Genomic DNA, 23,411 nt, shown 5'->3' on the forward strand with positions numbered 1-23,411 from the left:
TAACTGAGGCAGAAATCTACCAATTCAAACAGTCAACAACCAATTTTTAACAGTCCGCTTTTCAACTTACCCATGGCGACAAGCAGTCCAGCCGTACATCATGAGTCACCCTTCTGTTACACACACAAGAGTTTCCCTCTCTGTGTTAAAGCTTGACTGACAGTTGGAAGTCTGTGGCTTCCTCTTCATAGATAAGAGACTGCTTTGAATTTTATCTGAAACAAGAGAGGGTGCTCAGTAAAACTAACACAACGAAACGCCTTCGCATTCCTTCACGTTGATGACTTTCAAAGCTGACACACACAAAATGTTCTAGTTAGGTGTACTTTAAGTTTAATGGTGCAATATGTTAGAAACAAGTTACCACTAACTGCTGCTAACTGTGGCTGCCGGTACCTAGTTAGCTAAATTAGCCATAGCTAGTGGTCCAACCTGGAAGCTTACAGCAGTATTATGAGGCTAGCTGGTTAGCATTTTGACTTCAGTAGATATATGTGCAACACGATAAATAGTCATCTTTAACATAACAACAAAACTGTTATTTCTTCACATTCTGGTTTTAAACTAAAATTCTTACATTTGGCACCTTTAATGCTGGCAAATGTTAGCACACTAAACTAAGCTGTTGAACATTAGCATACCTGATAAATGTCTACATGCTAATATTGTCATAGTAAGAAATTAAGCGTGCTATTATTAGCATTTATCGCAAAGCACCATAGTTGGTGACCTAAGTAAAACCTCACAAAGTGTTGGACGTTCAAAGACTTTACACTTTTAGAAATAATTTTGAGAAAATAAAAAAAAAGCTAATTAAACATTTAAGGTGCAATATGTACGATTTTAAAACATTTAAAATAAATATCACCAGAATGTGGAGAAATAACTGTTTGAAGTTATGTTAAAGACGACTATGTATTATGTTGCAGATACATCTACTGAGGTTAGCGTGCTGCCGTGCTAACCAGCTAGCCTTGGCCTGCCCTGTCTCGCTCCGAGCACCCAATCTGACTGCTAACTGCATGTCTAACTGAGCTAACTGGCTCAGGGCAGCTACAGTCAGCAATTCCTCAGGTGGCCAATTGTTACACATCACACCTTTAAACCACATGAGTGAGCTAAAAGATGACTTTGTGATCAGATGACACTGAGTAACACTGTTGCTGCTGCTCAGTCACGACTGGATCGGTTACAGAAGTGGCTCTTAGGAAATCATTTCATCAATAGTTGTTGACTGTGATGAAATTCGATCTGCAGATAAAGGGGAGTGTTATCGCAACACTTCCGTCTTCTTCTGCTTGAATGATAACACAAGAACATAAAAAAGTGAAGCACAGGCGAAGGTATTATGACAGATTTTTATTATTCATATGTCTTAAACATATTTACATGAGCAGTCATTAAGTAAAAACGTGTTTGCTTAATTTTTACCTCACAGATAATAAAAGGCATCTACATGACAGACAGAGAAACAGAGAGGGTAGATTACAAACAGTCACACCCTTGTCTTGCATTGCACGGTCCTTTTTCTAATGTCTTTGGCAAGAGTGTCGGTAACAATAGAAAATATTGCACGCCATTGTTTTTCTTTACAGAAAATAGGTTTAAACATTGTGGTTTCACTTGGCTTTAGACAGTTTTCTATACACGTCCATTGGCCTAAAATAGAGCGAATAATTCTTAAAAGATAAACTCTGATGCCTCCGCCGTAGCAGGGCCTTGATGGAAAAGAATAGAAAAAGCGGGGAAATGTAAAAAATACTGTGCACCAGCCGGAGGATGCGTGTACGGCCGCAGCAGTGGCATTTATTTATTCCCGTTAAAAACTTCCACGAACACTCTCTTACAAACACTGTACATATATGGGAGCCCTACAGTTAAAAAAAAAGAGAGATAAGGTTGAGACTCGGGTCAAATTCAAATGCCGACGTTCCTCATTTGTTGCAACATCCCTCGGGTGGAGCTTAAGACACCAGGATGATTAAGATAACATTGTGTTGTCAGTCACAGTATTGGATACACACATGCTGACTCCGATCACATGCGTAAAACCCATCTTAACATGACAGAAAATAAACTATACAAAAAGGATAAAATGACCCAAATCTGACATGTGAAAGCCAAAAAAAAAAAAGTGTCGACCGGAGTCTCCATAGGAAACATTTTCCAGCTCGTGACATGTAAAGTAAAAAAAAACCGATGGATGATGGCTTCAGGTTGTGTTCAGGTACTCTATGGTTTTCCTCTCGACTGGCAGGTAGTTGAAATTCGTCGCCGGTGGTGAAGACGGCGCGAGAGGAACTTCCACATCAGAGTACGGTGGTGGAGCCGTGTGGGTTGGCACTAGTCGGCGTGCCACTGATGGCGTTGAAGATGCCCATGGAGTCGGACAGCGTGCTCCTCGCGCCGTCCTCCACTGGGTTTATCTAGAAGGTCAATTATTGAGATTAGGAAGGGTGTTCAAAAAGCGACACACACACTCACTCGGGCGCGTAAATGTAAGTTTAGGGACTGTGGGAAAACTATTTGGGGAGGTTTTGTTGGGAGTTTTTTCGCCTTTGTCTTAAATTAAACACATGATTGCGCTCGTCTCCCCATTCTAATAGTTTTCATACAGTCCCTTAGTGTCTCTGTAGTGACTTCCTCAAATGACAAAAGCACTGTTTACCATCCAATCTGCTCAGGCCAGCACAAAGAGAGAGGAGACAGGGGACACGGTTAGTAAATGAGCAGAGGAGTGGTGCAGCAGTGGACAATGCAAAAAAAAAAAAGTCTGAACGATACAACCCACATCGTTACCTGTTCGTGCATGATGTTTGACAGCTCCCGGGCCAGGTCCCTGTAGCTGGCCTTCATCTCGTCATGGTACTCCTGCTGGTCCTCTTTGATCAGCCGCTCGTTCACTCCCAGCCCCTGACCGCAGGCGTCCACGAATTGCCTGACGAGGGATGCGACAGGGTTTTTTTAGTGCCACTTCAGAGCGACATGCAGAGGACAGAGTGTGAAAGTCTAACATGGCAGGACATATTTTCTGTAGACCACAACCTAAATGCAGAAACACACCGAGGAAATGAGCAGACAGATGGAAGAGAGGTCAAGTCGGAGTTTTACATATGCAAACGCTTCCGTCATTAGGTACCTGAACACCTCTTTGAGCTGTTTGACCTTGTTGTCAGGATATTTCTTGGCACTGCTGTCGTCCAGGAAGGCTCTGGCGTAGGCGAGAGGGCCGGCATTGACCTGGAAAACAACGAGGGTGAAAGATCAGAAATGACGCCGGAGGAGCAAAATGGTTTACAGCCTTTTTTTTTTAACCAGCAGCGCGACCTCGCCGCCCCGCACCTGAACGCTGATGCTGCCTTGCAGTTTGAGCTGCAGGCGGATCATGTCCACCTCGGTGGCCGAGCACAGCAGCCGCAGCTCGGACACCTTGGCGCTCATCTCGTCTATGGCCACCTCGATGGGGCTCAGGTCGGTCTGGTGCTGGTACATGACGGCTATGCGCTTCTTCACGTAAGGGAAGCAGTGGGTGGCTGGATGGGAGAGAGAAAGAAGACGGGGAGGACTTAAATCATGCTTTCAAATGACAAGACAAGAAATCTAACTCTAGATTTCACTCCACCTCGCTAGATTTACCGCAAACGATTCAGCGGCTAAATGAGCTTAAGAGTCATATAAAATCAATTTGGAACTAAAAAAAGACCTGCTGCTAAGTAATAAAAGGCCCGTGGCTTCAGTACAGCCAAATATTGAGGCCCTAAACACACCCCTGCCTGATGCCAAGTCATTATCAGTCAGCATAATTATTACCAGGGTAAGATAACTACATGAACTTTGGGATCATGTGGACATGAATAAACCTCACATGATCTTATCTGATTAATGTTTCAGGTGTGATTAACAGTGACAGACAACAACCAGGAAATCTTCCCGCTTTATTGCTTCCTGACCTCCACAAGTCCACGATACATTTCTTTCTCCTGACAGTACCAGTCCAGTTTGTGTCTAAACTGCGGTGATGGTGGCGAATCATTTTCATCCCTGAGTGCAGGACCTACTGGTGAGAACGGTCCGCCGTTTACACTGCTCCTCCACCCCTCCCTGCTTCTTCCCCGACACCGTGAACGGGGTCTCGAACACGAAGCGCCGGATGTTGTGGCTCTTCTCGAAGTCGGTCTTCCGGTCCTCCAGCTCCTTGTCGTCTAGGTAGGGTGTGACGTGGGTCACCTGGATGTAGGCGTACTTGGAGTCCAAGTCCTTTGGGTTCACCTGTTAGTGCACAGAAGGCAGATTTAATAGAACAGCCCTAAAATATATTTCTGGGAAATCCTTAAAGGTGCAATATGTAAGAATTGGCCACCTGTTGAAATCAGACTCGGCAACTTACACCAAAAAAATCAAGCAACAGCACTACAAGTAAGTTTGTTTTGGGGTGAACTGCCCCTTTAATAAACTTCCACAAACCTGCATTATAATTCACAAGTTTTCACTCAGAGTCAATGATCTGCAGCGATGCTCTTGTATGTTGTTTTGTAATCATGACTTTTCAGACTGCAGTCCCTGAACTCTGCCTCCACAAACCTCCCGGTACATGTTCTCCCGGTACCACTGCACAACTGTCAGGGTTCTGCACCACTTCCTGTCACATCAACAACACACAGACGCGATCCCACCTTGCCAGAGTCCTGGATGATCTTGACGTTCTCCTGGCCGAACTTGTCGGAGTAGAGCTTCAGGAGCCTCTGAGAGATCTCAGACAGCGGAGTGAACTTTGGCTCCTTGTAGATGTACTCCTTTCCGTCTTCATCCTCGAAGAAGCCCTGCGGAGGAGAAGGAAGCACGTCAGTCTTCAGATTTTGACGACTTGTAACCTTTAAAGGCCAAACACGTCTCTGAAACGGCACAAACAGTACATGGACAAACAAAACCCGATAAAACACGCGTATGCAACGCCTCATTTGAGTGAGGCGTTGCATACAAAGCCACTGATGGGACAAAAAAAGAAACAAGACCCAACGATAAACACGCAAACTGCAAAGAACATGCATGTGCAGTTCCTCTCCAACACCCTTCAGCAATCACAAGCCAATAAGGAGTTAAAATCTAGGGAATCTACAGCTACGTTTAACCTCTAATTGAACTAAGCAACATCTGGCCTCTAATATTATAATGATGCAAAGGAGGTGGAAGAGCACGCCAGGCCAACACACACAGCTTAACCTCTACGGACTTACCGCAGCCTTGGAGAGGGAGGAGAAAAGAGGAGACATCTCTATTAAAAAGAGTTTTCAATGTTTCGTGTACATGTGTGTGTTTGTGTGTTTAGTAAAAGTTAACATAGTGAATGTGCATGCATAAAAGGCAAGAGGTAACATGACTTATTAAGAGTTCGCGCTCGGAAAAACAGTACTACAATACATCTATGGTTCAGATATGCGTGTGTTTTGGCTGATGTTGTTGAACTCGGCCCCCCTCACCTGTCCAAAGAAGGCCACCCTGAAGTACGTGCCCAGCAGCCTCTTGCCCGTGTGCATCACCTCCATCACTTTGGTGTAGGCACGGTGGAGGGTGTCGTACAGGTGTGTCAGTTTCTGTTCCGCAGAAACACAAAGATTGCAGACATTTTTTACACAAATCAACCAGGAAGCTAAAAGAAATAACATGTAATACGTTTCGCTTAATAACAGATATAAATGCAGTCGAGCTGTTATGATAAAAATATTGATTATGCCGCTTTAAAGGTGAAATTTACACTCCAAACAAATAGGGGGCAGCATATCACCAGACTAACCGCTAAGTTAGCTGCTTAGCTCAATTATCCATGCAGCTAACACTCATATTAGCGTACTCTGACTGGATTGGGAGCATTAGTGATGTTTTAGGGACAAAGTGGCTTGGAGCTAGCTGGTTAGCATGCTAATTTCAGTACATATCTCTGGGAAAAACTGTTTTTTTTTCACATTCTTTAAGTATTTTTTGTAATTTCTTGAGTGTTTTTAACTAACACTTTCACATATTACACCTCTAGGACAAGACTACACGACTTTTGCTGAACATCTAAGATGCACTTCACGTTTCCTGAATGGTTTATAACACCGCTTCTGCCTGATCGCTGTTCACTTTACCTCAAAGTCTCTGCGCTGCTCGTAGATGGGAATGATGAGCCTGTAGACGTCGGCGATGAGCTCGTAACGCTCCGCCTTCCAGAGGCCGTCGCCGCACTCCTCCAGCAGCTCCATCAGCACCTCCTGAACACACACACACACAGACACGCACTGATGAATAAATGTAAGCTTCCTGCAGTCTGCAGCATGTTTAACTGTTGCAAAGGGGGACGTTTTTGTTTGTTCTGATTTACAAGGCTACAGTGGACTTAAACCGAGCGTAATGTTCCCATAAAGACAGCAGACGTGGGAGGAAATGGATCCATCATGTCTGTTCTTTTTACTGGGGGATTACACAGAGGAGGAGATGGAAGGTGGAAGTGCTTTTCAATGCCTACAGATGTGTTGACCAAGTCATAAAAGCTCAGAAATTCTCTGGCCAACGCTTTCAATTTCGCACCAGTTTAGACCAGGCAGCTTATCTGTACACCTCACACATACTTTCAACCAGGCGTACGAAGGTTTCCAGGAGATTGGTGCGGGGAAATGACGAAATATAAAGAGAGAGATGTTTTATTCTGCATACATTTATGATGAATGTTAGGAATGGAAACAAATCTTGTGTACAAACAGCCGTTTCCACAATGATTGAGATTTTAAAAACTGGCATTTAGCCGCACGCAGGGCTTTATAAATCTGATGGGAAGAATGCATTTTTGTTTAATGTGCAAACACACAGATGTAGTTTTGAATTCTCAGGCCTTTGTGTCCACAAGGGCTTATTACTTCACAGTTATCAATTACATTTTTAGTCCTTAAAATGTCAAACAAATTGTGAAAAACTCCTCATCACCATTTCTTCTTCTGTCCAAAGCCCAAAGACTCTTTATTTAGTATCACAAATGACAAAGAAAAGCAGCAAATCCTCAATTTGGAACCAGCAAATGTTTGACATTGTATTGTATTGGTTGTATTGTGTTAATCCAATTGTATCTCTGGTTTATTACATTTCGTATTACTTTAAATACCAATAAAAAGACTTAAACAGTTCCTCTATAATTCAGACAAATGGCCATGGATTTTCTTTTAATCGACAAATGAATTAATCTAGTGTCAACAAACCCACTTCCCCTGCCGGAGTGTCATTGATTAAGAAGACACTGAATCCCTCTACAGGAGTGTTGACCCTGAGGCCAGACTGTTCGGTCTGCCAGCTCAGTGATTTTCTACATTAACACATGTAACCAAGCCCCAAGTCAAAGTCTACCGTATTTTCACATCTCGAAGCAATTGATACTCTTAACAGAGATAAGAGCTCATCTCGACGGTCGTTATGTGACACGTGGTGCCAATGAGGAACTTAGGAAAACATCTGAATGCTCGGTCAACAAGGCGGAGCGCGGCGCGTAAGAAGGTCAGTGCACAGAAGTGTCACCTCGTTGAAGTGAACATCCTGCATCCCCACGTCCTCCATCATGGCCGCCTCCTCGTCGATGTTCGGAGTGATGACGCGGAAAGCCGAGCAGCCCTGCCGGAACATACCTGAACACACAGATACAGAAGCAGCATGAGTGTCTTCATTTCGTTTGTGTGTTTTTTTTTTCTTCCAAAACTAATATATGAAAGGCAAAATTCGACATACAGGCGGGACTTATGGGGGATTTAAAATGTGCAAACCCAATAGTTACGAGCACGATCATCCTTCTCAGGGAAATGTTGACGTTGACGAAGTGTTTGAACACTTTTGTTTTGAAGGACAGTTATGGAGAAAAGACAACAACAACACCTTCCTCCCAGCGGCCACTTTTAAATAAGATTCTATTAAAATACAAATCACAATGAGAGCAAAGAAAACAAAGAGCTCTGAAGGGAGGTTAACGCTCTGAACTGATGATGAACTTTCATTAAACCCTGTCGTGTTTTACAACAGATCCCCAGATCCAAAGTCTGAACATGGTATCCAGTTGGATATGTGCAGGAACACGAGAGGGGACCTTATCTAGAGAATGCACCAAGTGTTTTTGACACAGGAACAGATGACCCTTGGACGGCTGCTCAGGTGGAGGATGAAGGTGTATGTTCTCTGTGTGTGTATGTGTAGGTGTGCGTGGAGCAAGGCGTGCTCACTTTCATTCTCAACAAGCGGTGTAGAGGGTAAATAAGTAAAGAGAGACGGCAGGAGATTTTCAAAATCACCTGCAAATCATCTAACTGTTGGTGGTGAACTGATTCACTGTAGTACGGCTCAATTAAAAAATGAGAATATGCTTTAATAAGCGACCTCCTCCGCTTCAACAGGCCCAAACGCATCTCTGAAGCTATCCATAATCTTTCATCAGTACACAAGGAGTGAATCACATCATTTTATTGAGTTTGTTAACACTTATTCCTGTATAATCTGTTTTCTACGGTGATAAGCAGTTACTCATTATATGGCTCCTATAAATTGGGATTGTAAAAGTGTTTGAGCTCGAATGATCAGCGCTTATTTACTGCAGAAGGAGGCATACCGTTCCCACTCCTATATCCTCGACTCACCTTTCCTCCACAGGTACTCGGCTACCAGGGCAGCGACGTGCACATAACACATGGCTGCCTGCAGGTGACGCAGACAAACAGAGACAAGGCACGGGTTAGAAATCTAATGCAGGGTTAGGGTCCAAATTAAAATCAACAAATGAATAAAAGTACCTCTGAGAGATCGCCGTTCTTGTGGTGGATGCGAGCCATGCTGTCCAGCCACGTCTTTCTGAGCTCGGGCGTGCTGGTGTAAGACTTGGCCAAGCTGTACTGGAGGTCCACCAGCATCTCCGGGTCGTTCTCGTGCTCCTTCATCTGCTCTGTGGCCATAAGCACCGTGCGGATGCGCTTCATCAGGTCCTTCACATCCGACGGAAAGGCTGTGTGCTGCAAGAGTACAATAGCCAGATATTAGCTTTGTGTTTAAAGAAAACCAAATATATCAACAGAATACGAAGAAATAAAAAAGGTTTGAAACGATGTTGTGTCAAGGACATCTCTGCCTCTTCTTCCTCACAATGCCACTCCGAGCTCCCAAGTCCGGACCACAAGTTGCACAGCTAACCGAGCCAACTAGCTAAAGGCAGCTACAGTTAGCAGCAGTTAGCGGTATCATCGTTCTCCCCCCACCTTGATGTTCTTGTCACTGTTGGCACAGTTGTTAATGATGGAGAGAGACTGCTGGAAACGGGTACCCCCGATGCCGATGACGTCAGCAATCAGCTGACTGACAGCAATGACCACCTGGGTGAATGGGGAGGACGAACAAAGACAATCAGTGCTACATTAACGCAACAAGGACTCATCAGAAAAGGCTTGAATACTAGTTGACACACGTACCTGCAGGTGTGTTCGCACAAACGACTTGCGCCCTGTGTAATCAAAGTTGCTCTTCATGAGGAAGTAGAGGAGATGGGCGGCGTCGCTGCGGATACAGCTCAGCTTGGAGTTACAGCACTTGAGGATTTCATAGCATAGAGAGGCACACATGTCGGCCCGGCCGTCGAAGAAGGTACAGGGGAACTGCGGGACACGTGGAGGGAGGCAGGATGTTATGCGTGACGAATACGGATATCAAGGGTGAAAAGACAAGAAAACAAATTTTCTGATTTCCCTTTCACCTTGTAGATGAAGGTCCTGAGTGAGATGAAGACCTGTTTGAGGGCGGCCTCAGACTGAGGGATCTGCAGGAAGCAGAGATGGACTTGGAAAACTTTCTTCATCAGTGGGTTGTGGCCAAGATCTGAAGTAAGCTGCGTCTGAGGAGGACAAACCAACCAAGATGTGATTACGACGCAAAATGTCACGCGTCTTTGTCATCTGTCTCGATGGGCTGTCGCAGTTGATACCTTGAATCCCATGATGAAGATGCTGAGTGTGTCCAGCACAGTCAGGCAGACCTCTGTGGACACGTTGGCCTCCAGCAGACACTGGCTGCTCACGTCTGCTTCCGTATGAGAGTACACTGCACAGAAAGCAGAGTCGCAAGGTCACTGTCAAAAGATATGTCTTTATTGGAGCAGTAAATATGTTTTTCACCGAAACACCACCTGCTTGATTAGGTTGTTGATCAGTACCGAGCACGTCTGTTCTGCCTGTTATGAACGGAGATAAGCTCCGTCATTGTTATTGCAGCTCTGACTGGCTGCCAATAGAGGTCAGTAAAAGACACAGATGTTTTGTTCAGCTGCTCACTAAATACACAACTAAAGTCACATTTTAACCATACATGAATTAGTTAAACTATAAAGCAGGATTTGTATTTGAACCCCACCTTCAAGAAAAAGGAAAAAAGACTAAATAAATGCTTTGTAGCTTTTAATTTTCCAGGTGGAAATGAATGAGCACTAGTGAGCCATGTTGCTCCATCCATGGTAAAACCCATGAAAAACGTATAAACTAGTATATTTTTATCACGTTTGACTCGTGTGCAAAGTTTCAAGAACTTTTGGGCATGTTAAAGCTCTCAAAAGTGCAATTCATTTGAGAAAATGATAATAATTCCCTGCATTTCAAAGGGGCCTTTGCACAGGTTGGCGCTTAGGCCCTAATAAATCTTTGTTCCGGCCCTGGCAAGCAAGGAAGAAAGCAAGAAAGCAAGAAAGGAAGAAAGCAAAACAGAAAGAAAGACAGAAAGAAAGAAAGACAGGAAGCAAGACAGAAAGAAAGCTGAAAAGCCCTCTTGGTGAGACGGGATAGGAGAGGCGGTCTCACTGTTGTTGAAGGTGTGAGCGTTCTCCAGCGTTCCCAGCTGCTGAAGACGGGCATGCAGGATCCCCGCCCTGTTACGAGACACAGGCAGAGTCAGAGACTTCCTGTCGGGAGCTACAGGCCCTGCCGCCTCCTGGCTCCTGTTGGGAGAGGAGAAACAGCGTTAGCGGTTCGCTGCAGTCACATGACAGGACGGTCAATACATCGATAAAAAGGCACACAGGAGGAAATGTCTGAGGAAACGTCCGAGTGGTGTCGAAAGGCAGTAACAGATAGAAACACAGCAGACAGATGAATTTGGTTTTAATGGCAGCATCGTGCATTCAATTAGGCAAAGTGACACCAGCGATCTCTTACCCATGCAGGAGGGGCCCCGGCCCAGCGACATTAACCACAAAACAACTTTCCAGCAGTGTTACAGGCGAGAGAACAAACCAGAGGCAAAGAGGGTTAAAAGAGCATTAGTGCGAGTCAGATTATTGCACAGATGATGAACAGAATAAGTTTCAGTTCAATGTTTTTTAAACACAAACAAAGTCAGTTGAGATAAGCGACGTAACACCGTACCTGACGATGAATCTCTTCCCCATGTATCTGAACTGATGGAGGCAGACTCTGCAGGACAAACACAAGAGGTGATTATTTTAGTCTACTACTACGTTTTTGGCGCTAATTTTCATTTCCCAACGAGCTTCATTCACTCTCAGTTATGCGGCTCCATTACCATAAAAGTTTGTCCAGTTCTGTACTTACTCTATTAATGTGAAGAAGTCCATTAAGTCTGAGGGGGCTGCTTTGTTCCAGTATGCAAACAGGGCCTCTGGGGTGAGGAGATAGGGGAGAAAGTCTTTAGAAAGGATTACTGTGGAGCGGTTTTTCATATCAGCAATGTGTCGCGACCAAGCACAGCGGCTCAGACAGGCGGCCCTACCCTCTGACATGCTCTTGAGGATGTGCAGAAAGCACATGAGCAGGTTTTTGATCTCGTCCCGGTCCAGTTTGTCGCAGCGCAGCACGGTGCTGCCCAGAGCCGACGCACACTGGTTCTAGAAAGAGAGAGAGAGAGAGAGAGGGAAAACAAATAGAAGATATAAAGTTTGCGTTATCAGGCGCAGACGGCGGAGTTGCAGCAAACTGGGGAACGTCAGAGAGATAAAGAACATCACTCAAACCCAAACTTCAGAGATGAGAAATGTCAAGAAATTCTCCCTCGGGGCGGACAAAAGCGTTTGCCGAAGCGGCTCTGTGCTTTGAGATAACGGCATCAATTGCAGGTTTGAAGAAACACATTTACAGTTACATTACAGCGTCTGAGGAAATCAGTGAAAGAGGCCAGGAGGTCGGCTCAACCTCCGCACACACACACACACACACACTCCCTGACGTGGGACACTCAGAGGAAGAATGTTGGGAGGAATTTAGGGAGGATTTTGGACGTGCTGTACAGAATTCAGCAGTGTTTTGGTCTTTAAAATTTGACACTAAAAGCAAAACTCTGGTTAAGGGAATCATTAAATCTGCTTGATTCTGTACAGCTGCAACCAAAAGTCTCTGTTGGTGAGCTCACAAAGGTCAAACAGAATACTTGTATGAGTAAGTTTTCCTCGTGATTCCCCTCCACCCTCTGGCCTGCCGCTTGTTTGTCATTATCGCTGTCACTGTCCTGCAGGAGCTGACGCAAGGGCACAGACAGCAGCGAGAAGTCCATGGTGACCCGCTTGGTCGCCGGGTTCATAGGCGGGAGTTGATCCTCGGGGTCCAGTGGGAGAGGGGGAACGTTGACCGAGTGCCTCCTGGTAAACCTCTCCTTGCAGTGGGTTGGGAAGGTTACAGAGCGAGGAGAAGGGGGGTGGGAGGTCTGAAGGGAGGAGGTGGGAGGACAGCGAGGACGTCCAAGAGTGCAGATAATGTCAAATTAAACAGAATCAGGGGAGTGCTGCACACACGGTCAACCTTTAACTTTTTGTTTTGTCGACGTGGGCTTTATCTCCTCGTTATTTCAGGTCTCACAGACCAGCATCAGAGAGCAACTTTAATCCCCTTAGCCTCACTGAAGCAAGATAACCTAACATTGGCAATACTGGATAATTGGTATCACAAAGCTGGTCAAGCGAAAAATTTACGACTTTAATCTCGTCAATACTAGGACTATAAAGTCCAATCACTTGCGAGAGCAAACTCGGAAATCTTCCGAGATTAAAGCCACAAATTTATGAGAAAAGAAACTCGGACAATGGGGTTTTTTGTCGAGGAACCGTATGGCTTCACTTTAGCGGAGTTGGATCGACTTCAGTGCGCCACAGACACCACCACTTTCGGTCTAATGTGCCTGCAGTTAATGATATAATCAAATTACATTTTGTGATTGGATTTAGCAATAAGAAAATGCTCGTGATTTTGGCCCTGAGTCACCATATTATCATAACCAGCCAGACTTTGAAGAAACGTCCCGTAACCAGCAATATCCCTAAATCTGTCTGGTTCATGCAGTTCAGCTTCTTTGTTTCAAACCTTTTTTTTTATAAACTTGTGAGTTTGTATGAATGTACCTTCTCCAGGGAGTTGGTCTTGTCGCTGCTCTTGTCCAAGAGGCTGTTTCCGGAGTCGGTGGAGACCAGAGAGCCTCTGGAGTCGGCGTGGTGAACCGAGCCGACGTTGGGGGTCGAGCTTTGAGGGGAGGCTGCGGGGACAGAGCACAGGAAATGCAGATAATTGAATCTACAGCTTACATGTGCAGAAGAGCCACTTATTTACTATATTGTTTGTGGTCCGATGTGGAAATAAGGCAAGCCAAAGAAAAGGGATGTTGTGTTTTTATGATCCAAGTTCAGAGAACATAAAGCTCATCATGAAGATAAACGTCTACCTGTCCCAGAGATGACCCCGAACACATCTTTGTGGAGGGCATTTTCTATGCAGCTCCCGGGTTTCTGAGGAGTCACCATGGAGTTGGGCACCAGAGAGTCCTCCCTGGCATTCTGGAACAGAAACCAACAAACTGAGGATGCTTTCAGCTGATAAGCAAACACTGGTAGTCAAGAGAGCGACCTGTTCAGATGACATTAAGCCGGTAATTCTTGTTTTAAAGACCAGAGCTGCCGTTTAATTTCCCACCACTAGGTGTCATGCTTACATTGTGGTTGCTGAGGGGGGCCGACTCCTTGATGTCAAGTCTGTAGACGTTCTCCTGGAGCAGACCAAACAGAGGGAGGTAGAGGGTGGCGAGTCTGGCCTGCTGGCTCTGGAATGAAAACAGTAAGTGCTCATGAGTCGAAGCAATCGGGCTGAATTTATCCTCAGGTCAACCCATTGATAAAGAATTTAGCAGGCCTGGAAGCGAACAGGCTTTTTATTTTATTGATCCTTTTATGGTGTGTTTAAAGCACAGTAAAGGTGTTGTAGAGCTCACTTTGGCGGCGTAGCGGTCGTCAAACGTGTGCTTGATCATCAGCCCCTTGAGCACCTGGATGGCGATCTGACGGATCTCTCTGAACTCCTGAAGAGCCCCGCCCACCTCCCTCATCAGCAGCCCCACCAGGAAGTGGTTCCGACAGAAGTCGTCCGTCAGAGAGTAGTCCAGCTGAAGATCTGTAGCAGGCAGCATTCGACAGAAAAAAAAAAAAAAATTGGATGCAGCGGACAAGGAGAACGTGAACTGCGCTTTGCTTACATGAAAAGCGACGTTAAGCGTGTGATTTACCTTGGAACCTTTGAATTCTGCCTTTTCCGAAGGGCATGGGCAGATTAAGAGGGACAAAGTGCTCGTGGCTGCAGACCACCCGCAGGAATTCAAACTTGAACTCGTACAAAGTCTGACAGGAACGCACGACAAAAGACATTTCATGAGGGCTTTAATAACCTGGGATGAAAGGTATTAAAGGTGGGAGCAGGAGAGCCTTTTTTCACCTTGGGGTCGCCGGGCACAAAGCAGTTCATGTAGTTGTTGATCTGCTTGAATACAAAGCCCCTGTCCATGAAGGTGAAGCAGCGCTGAGTGAAAAGGTGAGAAAACGTTGCATCATGGTTCAAAATTATGTTAATCACCAAACATAAACCATCTGCAGTGAGGGCGATTTAAATATAACTCTCTGGGCCTTAACCGAAGGGCAGTTTTTCAAACTCATCTCCATATTAAAGGGTCAATAAATCACTGCAGGCATTGGGAGCAGTGCCAACCTTGATGAAAACCGCCAGGCTGTGGTTGGCGTTGCGGGCCGCGTCCAGGTTGTCCTTGTATTTCTGCGTGATGTGTGGCATCAGCATGTTCACCAGCGTCTCCACCGCGTGGTAGAATGACGCAGAGAAGCGCTGGTTCCTGGAGAGCTGCGAGCGACGGGGAAGAGAGGGAGAGGGATTTAGGTTCGGGGGAAGGCGGCTCAAGAAACGAAAGGCCGAGGACTTAAACAAGACCCACCTTGACCTTCCCACACTCTATGAGATAATGAGCCATCGATTTCACCAGGGCTTCAAAGAAGTACCAAGAGTGCTGCAACACAAAGACAGAGTTAGACGTCTACCATCCCAAATGCCAAAATTAGGCAATTACGTTTAAATAATCATTATTATCTCAACGTCACCCTTTGTTTAGTTACCGTCTTCTAAGAGAGAGTAGATATGAATTTAGGTTACCTTCAGCAGCTTGTTGCTCGTCAGGAAGTCTGTGGATGGCTTGAGGATGGCTGTCATGGCCTTTGCCAGCTCCTCGTGAACCGTCTTGACATTAGTGGAGGAATAAGGCTCGGGCTTAAACACAAACTGAGCGTGAAGAGGAAAAATTCTATTAGACGTTGTCAGTTTAACCCGAGCGGGAACATATAAATAGACCTGCGAACTGTCATCATACAGTGAGAAAAGACTGCACCTTGACATAAGATCTCAAGTAATGTTCCAGCCCTTCTTCGTGGCACTGTGCTACCACGTGAACCATCACCCTGCGGGGACACACATAATGATATAAAACATAAAAAGAATAGGGAAAGGAGGAAGGGAGGCTCGCTATAAGGAACTAGCCAAAGATAGGAGTTACATTTATCCATTCTAAGGCGCCGACGCCTCATTTACACACTGCCTACAGAGCATCAAAGACTACTCACACACCCGACTGAGATACATACACGGCGTGTGCGAGCATAGGTGGGTCTAATGAGAAAAAGGACTCGGGCTATTAAAGAGAAACAGAGGGAAAGAGACCCAGATGAAAGTGCTGCTATAATTTTCTTTTTCTTTTTTTTCTTAAAAGAGACCAAAAATATCGTCCGGACACATAGCTTTCTGCTGCTGGAAACCAGGCGTCTCACACACGCGCGCGTTAAGGCGTTTGTGCTCGGCTTGCCTGGTCACGTTCACGGCCACATCCTCGTGCGTGGCTCTGGTCAGGACGCAGAACAGCTGGTTGAGGATGGTGGGCAGAAAGTTGACCATCACGTGACCCTCCATCGCATGGAGACTCTGTGGGAGGGGGGGAGGGGGGAGGATGTAAGGCATGTCACGTTCCCTTTAACGCTGGATTACAAGATCGTATTTGACGAGACAAGAATGAAAGGGGTGTGTTGCGTTCCCCCCCCCCCCCCCCCCGCAGGCGTTTTTTTTTTTTTATCTCGATAAATTACGCTCGCAGTACCTTTAGGTATTTCACCAGCTCCCCTTCCAAAGCTTGTTCTGACAGCTCCATGCTTTGACAGTGGTGGAAGAAGTTGTGCAAGTGCTGATCCTAAAGAAAACACATCGTTTACACATGTATCTCACTTTTCTCTGCAGTGAGATGAGAAGGTGTGATAGATGGACAAAATTAAATCGGTGTACCTGAGTGTAAACTGTAGAAACGAGATGAGTTGAGACTTTGAACAAGGTTTTTCCCCCGTCCACCCATTTGATCTCCGAGCCGGAGTGCTGCAATGACATGTAGGCAACCATGACTCCACTCGATAATGGATTAAAAAAAACTGCGCTGTGTTGATTTATTAAAGCACATCTTGAATAACAAAGCACAAGCAACATGATAGAATCGACAAATTAGCAGCAGTTCCTTTGTAATATAAGAAGACAAGCTGTCTTACCATATGGCTGCAGTTTACTACAAGATAAATAAAATTAGATATTTTTAACTAGAGTTCTTATGAAGGAAATGTAGATTTCCTTCTAATCCGCAGAGTGTGGAGGCTCATTTTGAGAAAACTGCAAGCCTTAAGCGCAACCACAGTTACATACATACTACCGCTTTAATTACATTTAGAGGAAAGCCATTATCCTCGCACCGCAAAACCAACACACAGGGATCTTAATGGTGAGATGCCATTGATTGTTTTTATACCGGATTAAATCTTTAATGCTTATCAGATTCCACAGACATTGCATGCGAGAGGCCTGTCGGGGGGGCACCTACGAGGTCCCAATCCAATCACAGCTAATAAGATCTATGAGCGTTTACCACAACCTGCACCAGATCATTAATGGTAATGTGTTCCATCTTAAAAACCATTTTGGAAAACTGTTTGACCGCCAGAGAAACTTAGATCCAAAGCTCTTACATGGCTTACTCAAACAGACTCTTCCAGCAATCAATGATTTCCATAAACAACCACTAGTCCTGTTATTACAGATTCCTCTTAAGAAGATTTCTAATTTCACAGTCCTCTCGTGAGCTTTAGTGCACGTCAGCTGCACACATAGCTCTAAAAAAATTCATAAAATCTCCAATAGTAATCGTCTTATTTTACCTTGTTGACACCGTCCTGGGAGCCGAGGTAGCCGGCGGGCAGATTGGCGGCCACAGGCAGCTGCTGCTCATTCGTGATGACTCTGCCATCCCTCAGCAGAGGCAGCCATGCCGAACCCACTGTGAGTAAAGAACAGGCACAACACATAAGATGTACGGCAGAAACTGACATGAATTCATTAAAACACAGTTGAAACACCCGCTGGAGTTTTAATCCAGAAGGGGGAAGACGTGACCGAAGGCTGCGGCCTACCTGGCGTCTCCACCAAGTCTTTCTTCTTGCTGTTGCTGTCGCAGCTCACGTGATAGAAGGTGAAGAGAAGGTGATGCTTCTCATGCAGCTGAGTAGGCAGCTCTATCTTTATCTGAAGGCGAGAAAAAAAAACACAGATTCCTGGGGTTCGTTTCCCTAATACGCAGGGAGCTTTGTTCCGGAAAACGAAAGTGAAGAAAAAAAAAGGCCTGCGGAGCATTGAAACTGAAATGTGCTCAAACAACATAAGAGGAGGTGAGAGGTACCTCCTTAACTTCAAAACACACTGCTTTCAAAGATGTGACTTTTTGACTTTGAGCGTATGTTGCAGAGCATATCTGTCTCTCGCTACTGATTATTAGGCTTTTAACAATATCTATGATAGCAATAAAACTCTGATTATGAGTAGTATGAGCATATAAATACCTCATCATAGAACTCAGGGTTCTGCTGGTGGTGCAGGACGGCTGCATATGCCTGCTTAGTGAACAGAGGACCCCCTGGACGGCCATAGATGCACTGCAGTGGACATGAGAGAGGGATAGGAGTGCACGTTTTTAGACATAGTCATCACAATGTGGTTTAATGAGTAAAGTGCTCGTTGCTAGTTGGGCTTTGAAGCCAAAGACAAGACAAGTCCGAAGTCAAGACTCAATTCAAGTCCGACGAGTACAAATTTAAGACCCCAAGTAAAAATTAACAAGTCCCAAGTCAAGTCTAATGAGTTCAAAGTAAATACTTCAGAGAAGATAAACCAGTGTAGAATCTGGTCCACAGCCAAGACCCACCAATTCAAGAAAAAAAGAGACACAAGTCAAGGCTGAGTCCAAAGTTTAAAACCACATCAAGACTAACAAGTCCAAATAAGTCTTAATTCAAGACATGGGGTTCAAAGTAAAGTACGGATGAACCAGTCTAAAGTTAAAACCAAAGTCAAGACCAACAAGTCCCAAGTCGAGTTCCAACTAAGGCCAAAAAGTCCAAAGTTAAGGCCCAGGTCAAGACTAACAAGTCTAAAGTCAGGTCCTAAATCAAGACCAATGAGTTCGAAGTAAAGTCTCCAATCAAGATGAACCAGTCTGAAATCCAGAACAAAGCAAAGACCAACAAGTCCCAAGTCAAGACCAACAAATCCATTTTTGGCACAGTATGTTAGCAATAGATGATAAAAGTGAAGCTTCAAGTCACTGGTGTCCATTGATGCCAAGTCCAAGTCACGTGACTCCATTTCACTCCTGTGTTGGTTTGAATTTTGTCTTTCCAGATTATGTAGCATGCAAAGAGCTGAAATGAGAGACTATGTTCAGTCTTTCCTAATATATGTATATATATATACACACACATATACACACCTTCAGCGGCTGGGCTTCATCCTCATCAGAATCCTTGAATTCAATGCAAACGGCAATATTCCTCGCCTGAGGAGGGGAGACAAACCATTAGAAACAGACAGATGCGAAAAGCAAGTACAAGTCCCGAGATACCCTAGAACCAATTTCAGCCGAACACTCTTCTTGACTGATGTCTTATAGTTCTGTACAGAGCGCGAGCATACTTCAGTGAAAGGATAGCCAGCTCTCGTTTGAAGTGAAAGTGGGAAGAGAGACAGATGATGGGGGGAAGGCAGGTTGATTTCCGAAAAGGGAGCTGACCTAGTGAAAAACACAAGCCTGTATTAATGTATTAATCAGAAGCTGCTGCTCTGCGTAGGGATAATTCTATCCAGCTCTGCTGCTGGCTGAACGAGCCGGAGGCGGCTGCCAGTAGCCGCACAGGATAGGAACACAAAATGATGATCATGAGAGAATGGTGGCCAAAAAAACGCTTCACCTTCCAAAAAGGATAAGTCATAGGTTTTGTAACAATTTTTAACATATGAAGGTCAAAATACTGACTGTACAGATCATGTCACCACTAAAAGAAAGGCTCAAAATTAAAAGCATAATCCCCTGTTTCCTCTTATTCAAAAGATTGGCACATTAACTCCGATGCATTCACGCTGTTTTACCTTCGCAAAGGATTTCTGCCCGTCGTATTTGAGGTGTTTCGGGTACACATAGAGGTGGTTTTTGTAGATGGTGAATGGTTGGGAGCACTTAGCGATGCAGGGTACGAACTCCTCCACCTCCAGGAGAGCGCTGCCGGGCCTGTTGCCTTCAAAGTTCCTCACGGGGATGTAGGAGGAAGTGACACAATCTGCAGACAGGAAACAAAAGGGGAGTTACAGAGTTCAAGGTAGAAGTCTGACGATTATAAATGGATGTTGAAAGTAAATATTTGGAGGGTTTACTGGTTACATCCGGAGCCACACTGTCAATAGTCACATCTAAGTTCCCTAAGAGGACAGGGAGTTTGGCCATTTTCTCTGGTCTGTTGGGAAAACAGACAGAAACAGCAGTAAGATAAATGTATAGAGATCAGTTACAGTGATAACTTTAGAGAGGGTGAAGAAGCGCACTTTCTGAAGTCAGTGAGCAGCTTGAACATGTCCTCGTCTGACAGCTTGCTGCTGTCCTGCCTGTAAAGAGCCGAGAAGCGAGCGCCTTTGTCCAGAGTTCCTGATGCATCTTTGAACACAGGCCTGCAGAGACAAAGAGAGAAATCTACTGGAGAAAGGGCGCATTTCAGTTCCACACTGGTGGTTCAAAGATTTGTCGATCCCAACAGGCTGATTTTCCTTTGACAGCTCCCACCCAGTCTATACGCGCTATCCCAAATCTGAATCAGTATGTGGCATCATGGCACAAGAGAATACGTCTCCTTGAACTTTTAGCAGCTTAAAGTTTCCCTTCAAGTGGGAGAAATCATCAGATATAGTACATGACTCTATAAGGGTACAACACCAACCGACCCTCACAAAAGATTTACCAATTATGACGATCTAATATGTAAATACTCTCAAGGTTTCCAGGTTGTCAATTAAGAGTTTACACAGGATTATGTTTGAAATTAGTGTCATCTTCATATGTATATGAAACCATATGTGACAGCATGCTTAGAAATGTTGGAAGATCAAACATGCATAAATCTAAAGCTGAGTTTTTTCTGCAAATAGTTTTGTAAATGTTGCAGTTTACGATCAATCCATATCAATTGTCAGGCGTAAATCTACTTCCAGTTTAAGCCCCGCCCACTCCGAGTGCCGATACAGATTTGGTTGGTTGAACTGATACAAAAACAGATGATGGTGAACTTGTTCTTATGTTCTCTATGTTCTCTCTTAAAATGACCTCACATATTAAAATGCTTTTTTTAAAAACATTACTAAATTCTTCATTATCTTTACTTCAGGGAGGGGAAACAGACTGCCTGCTGGTAGAAGTCCATTTGTTCTCTTGTAAACAAAATTGGGTACAAGCACTTGTGCTGTGGATATTTTAAATCTTTAATTAGCAGCTGAACGAATGGTGCAAACATACCGAATAGTCCAAACCAAACTTTATTGTGTAATTGCTTTGCAGATAAGTGGGTTTTTGTTCTCTGTCATGCTGCAGAGGGCTTACATTTCTTTTGTTGTTTACTTTGAGCAACAAAACTTGGGGGGGTTGCGGCTGTTTTGCTCAACATTGTGGTAAATAAGTTCTTTGACACAACAAATGAAGATTAAAGGAATACACAAAGGGTTTTCATACCTTGCAGCCCAGGCGAATGGCATCCTGTACTGCCCCAGTCTGCTGCAGGCTGTCTTCGCATTCTTCAGCACCTTTTGAGCCATCTATAAGTAGTTGAGAAAAGTGGGATTGATTACACTAACGTTGAGATTTCGCAGCCGCATCCTCGTCATCTCTACCAATCTCTCTGTACCTTTGCTGAGTCTGAGCTCTTCATGTAGGGTTCGGTGCAGTGGGTGATCCCCCCCTGCAGCACCTTCTCGATCCTGGCCACCAGGAAGATCTCCGGGTGGGGGCATGTGACTGAGAACACCCCCTGTTTGGGGTACTGGAGAGCCCCCTCTGGGAGCCCACTGGCCTGCCACTGGCTATCTAGGGAACCATCGCCACTGCCATTGATGTGCAAGTCAGTTCCGCTGCTGGAGCCGGATGTCATCTGACGGACCAAAGGGTGGTTGAGGTCGACGTGGAAGTCGGCCGAGATCTTTCGACTGTTCTGGACGTCGAAGAAGGAGAGGACGACATAGAAAGGCTCCACCTTTGATGAATGAGGGGATGAAGGAACATATTTTTGAGGAAAGAAAAAGGACAGTAGTTTACATTTTGAGGGAAACACATCCTTCCTAATGCACTTCTCATTTTCCACTCAGTCAAAATGTACCATAGATGTAATAGCTCTTCCCATTCACTCTTTCCACCGTGGATTTCCATTACACAAACCCATTTGTGTGTGTGTATGTGTGCGTGTGTGTGTGTGTGTTCTGAGTAGCAGAGCTAATAACTGTGGTTTCCCAGTTGAGTGCTGAGTGTGGGAGGCGTCCATCTTTTACAGAGACAGAGACCTTGGAGAGTGACAGCAGGAAACCAGCCTCAGACTGGTGCTAATGCATGATGGGAGGCCCAGGCTGGTTGCTATGGCAGCGGCCATTCGTAGTGCCAAAAACACCAGTTTTGACAGGAGCCAGCCAAGTGGGCCATCTGAACTGTCTGTGATCTTCTTAACTGATTTAAACCTTGCCCTCGTTCGCTAAAGGACATTTCCCGGAATTATTCCAGAGGCGTGATTCTGTCCTTGCACAACACGTGCATCCACAGACGTGTTGTCTCCATATAAATTTAGATCTGAATAAACTACAGACATAATAAACACCTTCATCTATGTTTATTTCTCATTTCAAACGTACATTAGTTGTTGGTCCCTCTTCATTCTCGGCAACACAGCCCTGCAGGTTGAACGACAGGTCGTGACAGCTGACCAGGACTCTCTTCCCGAACTTCTCCTCAAACTGCCGCACGTCTGGCTCAATGCCAGAGAAATCCAGTTTCTGTGGAAACAGGAGATGCTGTCAGTAAAATCAATCAGTAACAGCAGCAAAACTGACTCTCGTGCCACGGAGAATTAGAGCAGTGCTCATTCCGAACGTACGAGGCTTAGTAATCAGATAATATCTTCATCACCTGTGTGTCAGGATCCAAAGTGAAGAGTTTCAGGCGAGCTTCACTCCTCATTTTGGACTCAATATCTCTGGCAGTCTGTTAAAAAACAAAGCAGAACAAAGGACTCAGCATTATAGAAGAACAGCTTAATATTGGGATGGAAACAAGCAGCCTGTCTAGATCAGAGGCCTGGGTTGGATGCACTGTATTAACTTTAAGATGAAGAAAGAACACTGTGATCAGGAAATCCAGGGACAGTGTTTATATTCACTGTGATCAGTGTGTGAAATAATTTAAATTCACACCTGCCTTTGTACAATCGAAGTCTGCGCCCATTTTCTTAATCAATACATTTCTTAATTCAACCTGGGCTGACCTAATCAATACAATGAAAGTTGTCATTTAGAATAAAATATATCTCGGGAAGATGGCGATGAAATGATGAATGATGGCAGGTCTCCGATAGTATTTCTGGTAAACTCTCATACATTAACTTTACCATTAAAGCTACAGTAACTCATTGTATGGCCACTTGTGGGCACTGCAATGAGTTTCTAACA

The 23,411-nt window shown here is 44.8% G+C and overlaps 1 protein-coding gene across 13 annotated transcripts in view; it reads right to left on the reverse strand.

Annotated features, from left to right (window-relative positions):
* Positions 1-1,344: 1,344 nt before the first annotated feature.
* dock9b (dedicator of cytokinesis 9b) overlaps positions 1,345-23,411 on the reverse strand; it is a 56,241-nt gene continuing 34,174 nt past the window's right edge. For 3 of the 13 annotated variants that reach the window (XM_030409645.1, XM_030409639.1, XM_030409646.1), the window contains exons 10-53: positions 22,873-22,947; positions 22,599-22,739; positions 21,608-21,952; positions 21,436-21,518; positions 20,262-20,384; positions 20,094-20,173; positions 19,812-19,999; positions 19,156-19,221; positions 18,230-18,322; positions 17,804-17,915; positions 17,552-17,670; positions 16,638-16,724; positions 16,456-16,545; positions 16,168-16,283; positions 15,697-15,766; positions 15,465-15,590; positions 15,250-15,321; positions 15,012-15,158; positions 14,742-14,825; positions 14,536-14,647; positions 14,245-14,423; positions 13,969-14,076; positions 13,702-13,813; positions 13,385-13,515; positions 11,767-11,881; positions 11,589-11,655; positions 11,403-11,450; positions 10,839-10,906; positions 9,974-10,089; positions 9,746-9,883; positions 9,465-9,647; positions 9,255-9,368; positions 8,796-9,011; positions 8,643-8,700; positions 7,540-7,646; positions 6,126-6,248; positions 5,478-5,591; positions 5,235-5,240; positions 4,674-4,820; positions 4,059-4,269; positions 3,343-3,533; positions 3,140-3,240; positions 2,800-2,938; positions 1,345-2,426 (exon numbers count right to left, since the gene is read on the reverse strand). In XM_030409645.1, coding sequence (XP_030265505.1) covers positions 2,310-2,426; positions 2,800-2,938; positions 3,140-3,240; positions 3,343-3,533; positions 4,059-4,269; positions 4,674-4,820; positions 5,235-5,240; positions 5,478-5,591; positions 6,126-6,248; positions 7,540-7,646; positions 8,643-8,700; positions 8,796-9,011; positions 9,255-9,368; positions 9,465-9,647; positions 9,746-9,883; positions 9,974-10,089; positions 10,839-10,906; positions 11,403-11,450; positions 11,589-11,655; positions 11,767-11,881; positions 13,385-13,515; positions 13,702-13,813; positions 13,969-14,076; positions 14,245-14,423; positions 14,536-14,647; positions 14,742-14,825; positions 15,012-15,158; positions 15,250-15,321; positions 15,465-15,590; positions 15,697-15,766; positions 16,168-16,283; positions 16,456-16,545; positions 16,638-16,724; positions 17,552-17,670; positions 17,804-17,915; positions 18,230-18,322; positions 19,156-19,221; positions 19,812-19,999; positions 20,094-20,173; positions 20,262-20,384; positions 21,436-21,518; positions 21,608-21,952; positions 22,599-22,739; positions 22,873-22,947 — 5,238 coding nt within the window. In that variant the 3' untranslated portion in view covers positions 1,345-2,309. Of the gene's footprint in view, positions 2,677-2,799; positions 2,939-3,139; positions 3,241-3,342; positions 3,534-4,058; positions 4,270-4,673; positions 4,821-5,234; positions 5,241-5,477; positions 5,592-6,125; positions 6,249-7,539; positions 7,647-8,642; positions 8,701-8,795; positions 9,012-9,254; positions 9,369-9,464; positions 9,648-9,745; positions 9,884-9,973; positions 10,090-10,838; positions 10,976-11,192; positions 11,451-11,588; positions 11,656-11,766; positions 11,882-12,211; positions 12,694-13,384; positions 13,516-13,701; positions 13,814-13,968; positions 14,077-14,244; positions 14,424-14,535; positions 14,648-14,741; positions 14,826-15,011; positions 15,159-15,249; positions 15,322-15,464; positions 15,591-15,696; positions 15,767-16,167; positions 16,284-16,455; positions 16,546-16,637; positions 16,725-17,551; positions 17,671-17,803; positions 17,916-18,229; positions 18,323-19,155; positions 19,222-19,811; positions 20,000-20,093; positions 20,174-20,261; positions 20,385-21,435; positions 21,519-21,607; positions 21,953-22,598; positions 22,740-22,872; positions 22,948-23,411 lie in introns of those variants that run through there. The other 10 variants (XM_030409638.1, XM_030409635.1, XM_030409637.1 and 7 more) reach the window with 6 other exon arrangements.

The sequence above is a fragment of the Sparus aurata genome, chromosome 24 (genome assembly GCF_900880675.1).
Source record: "Sparus aurata chromosome 24, fSpaAur1.1, whole genome shotgun sequence".
Classification (NCBI taxonomy): Eukaryota; Metazoa; Chordata; class Actinopteri; order Spariformes; family Sparidae; genus Sparus; species Sparus aurata.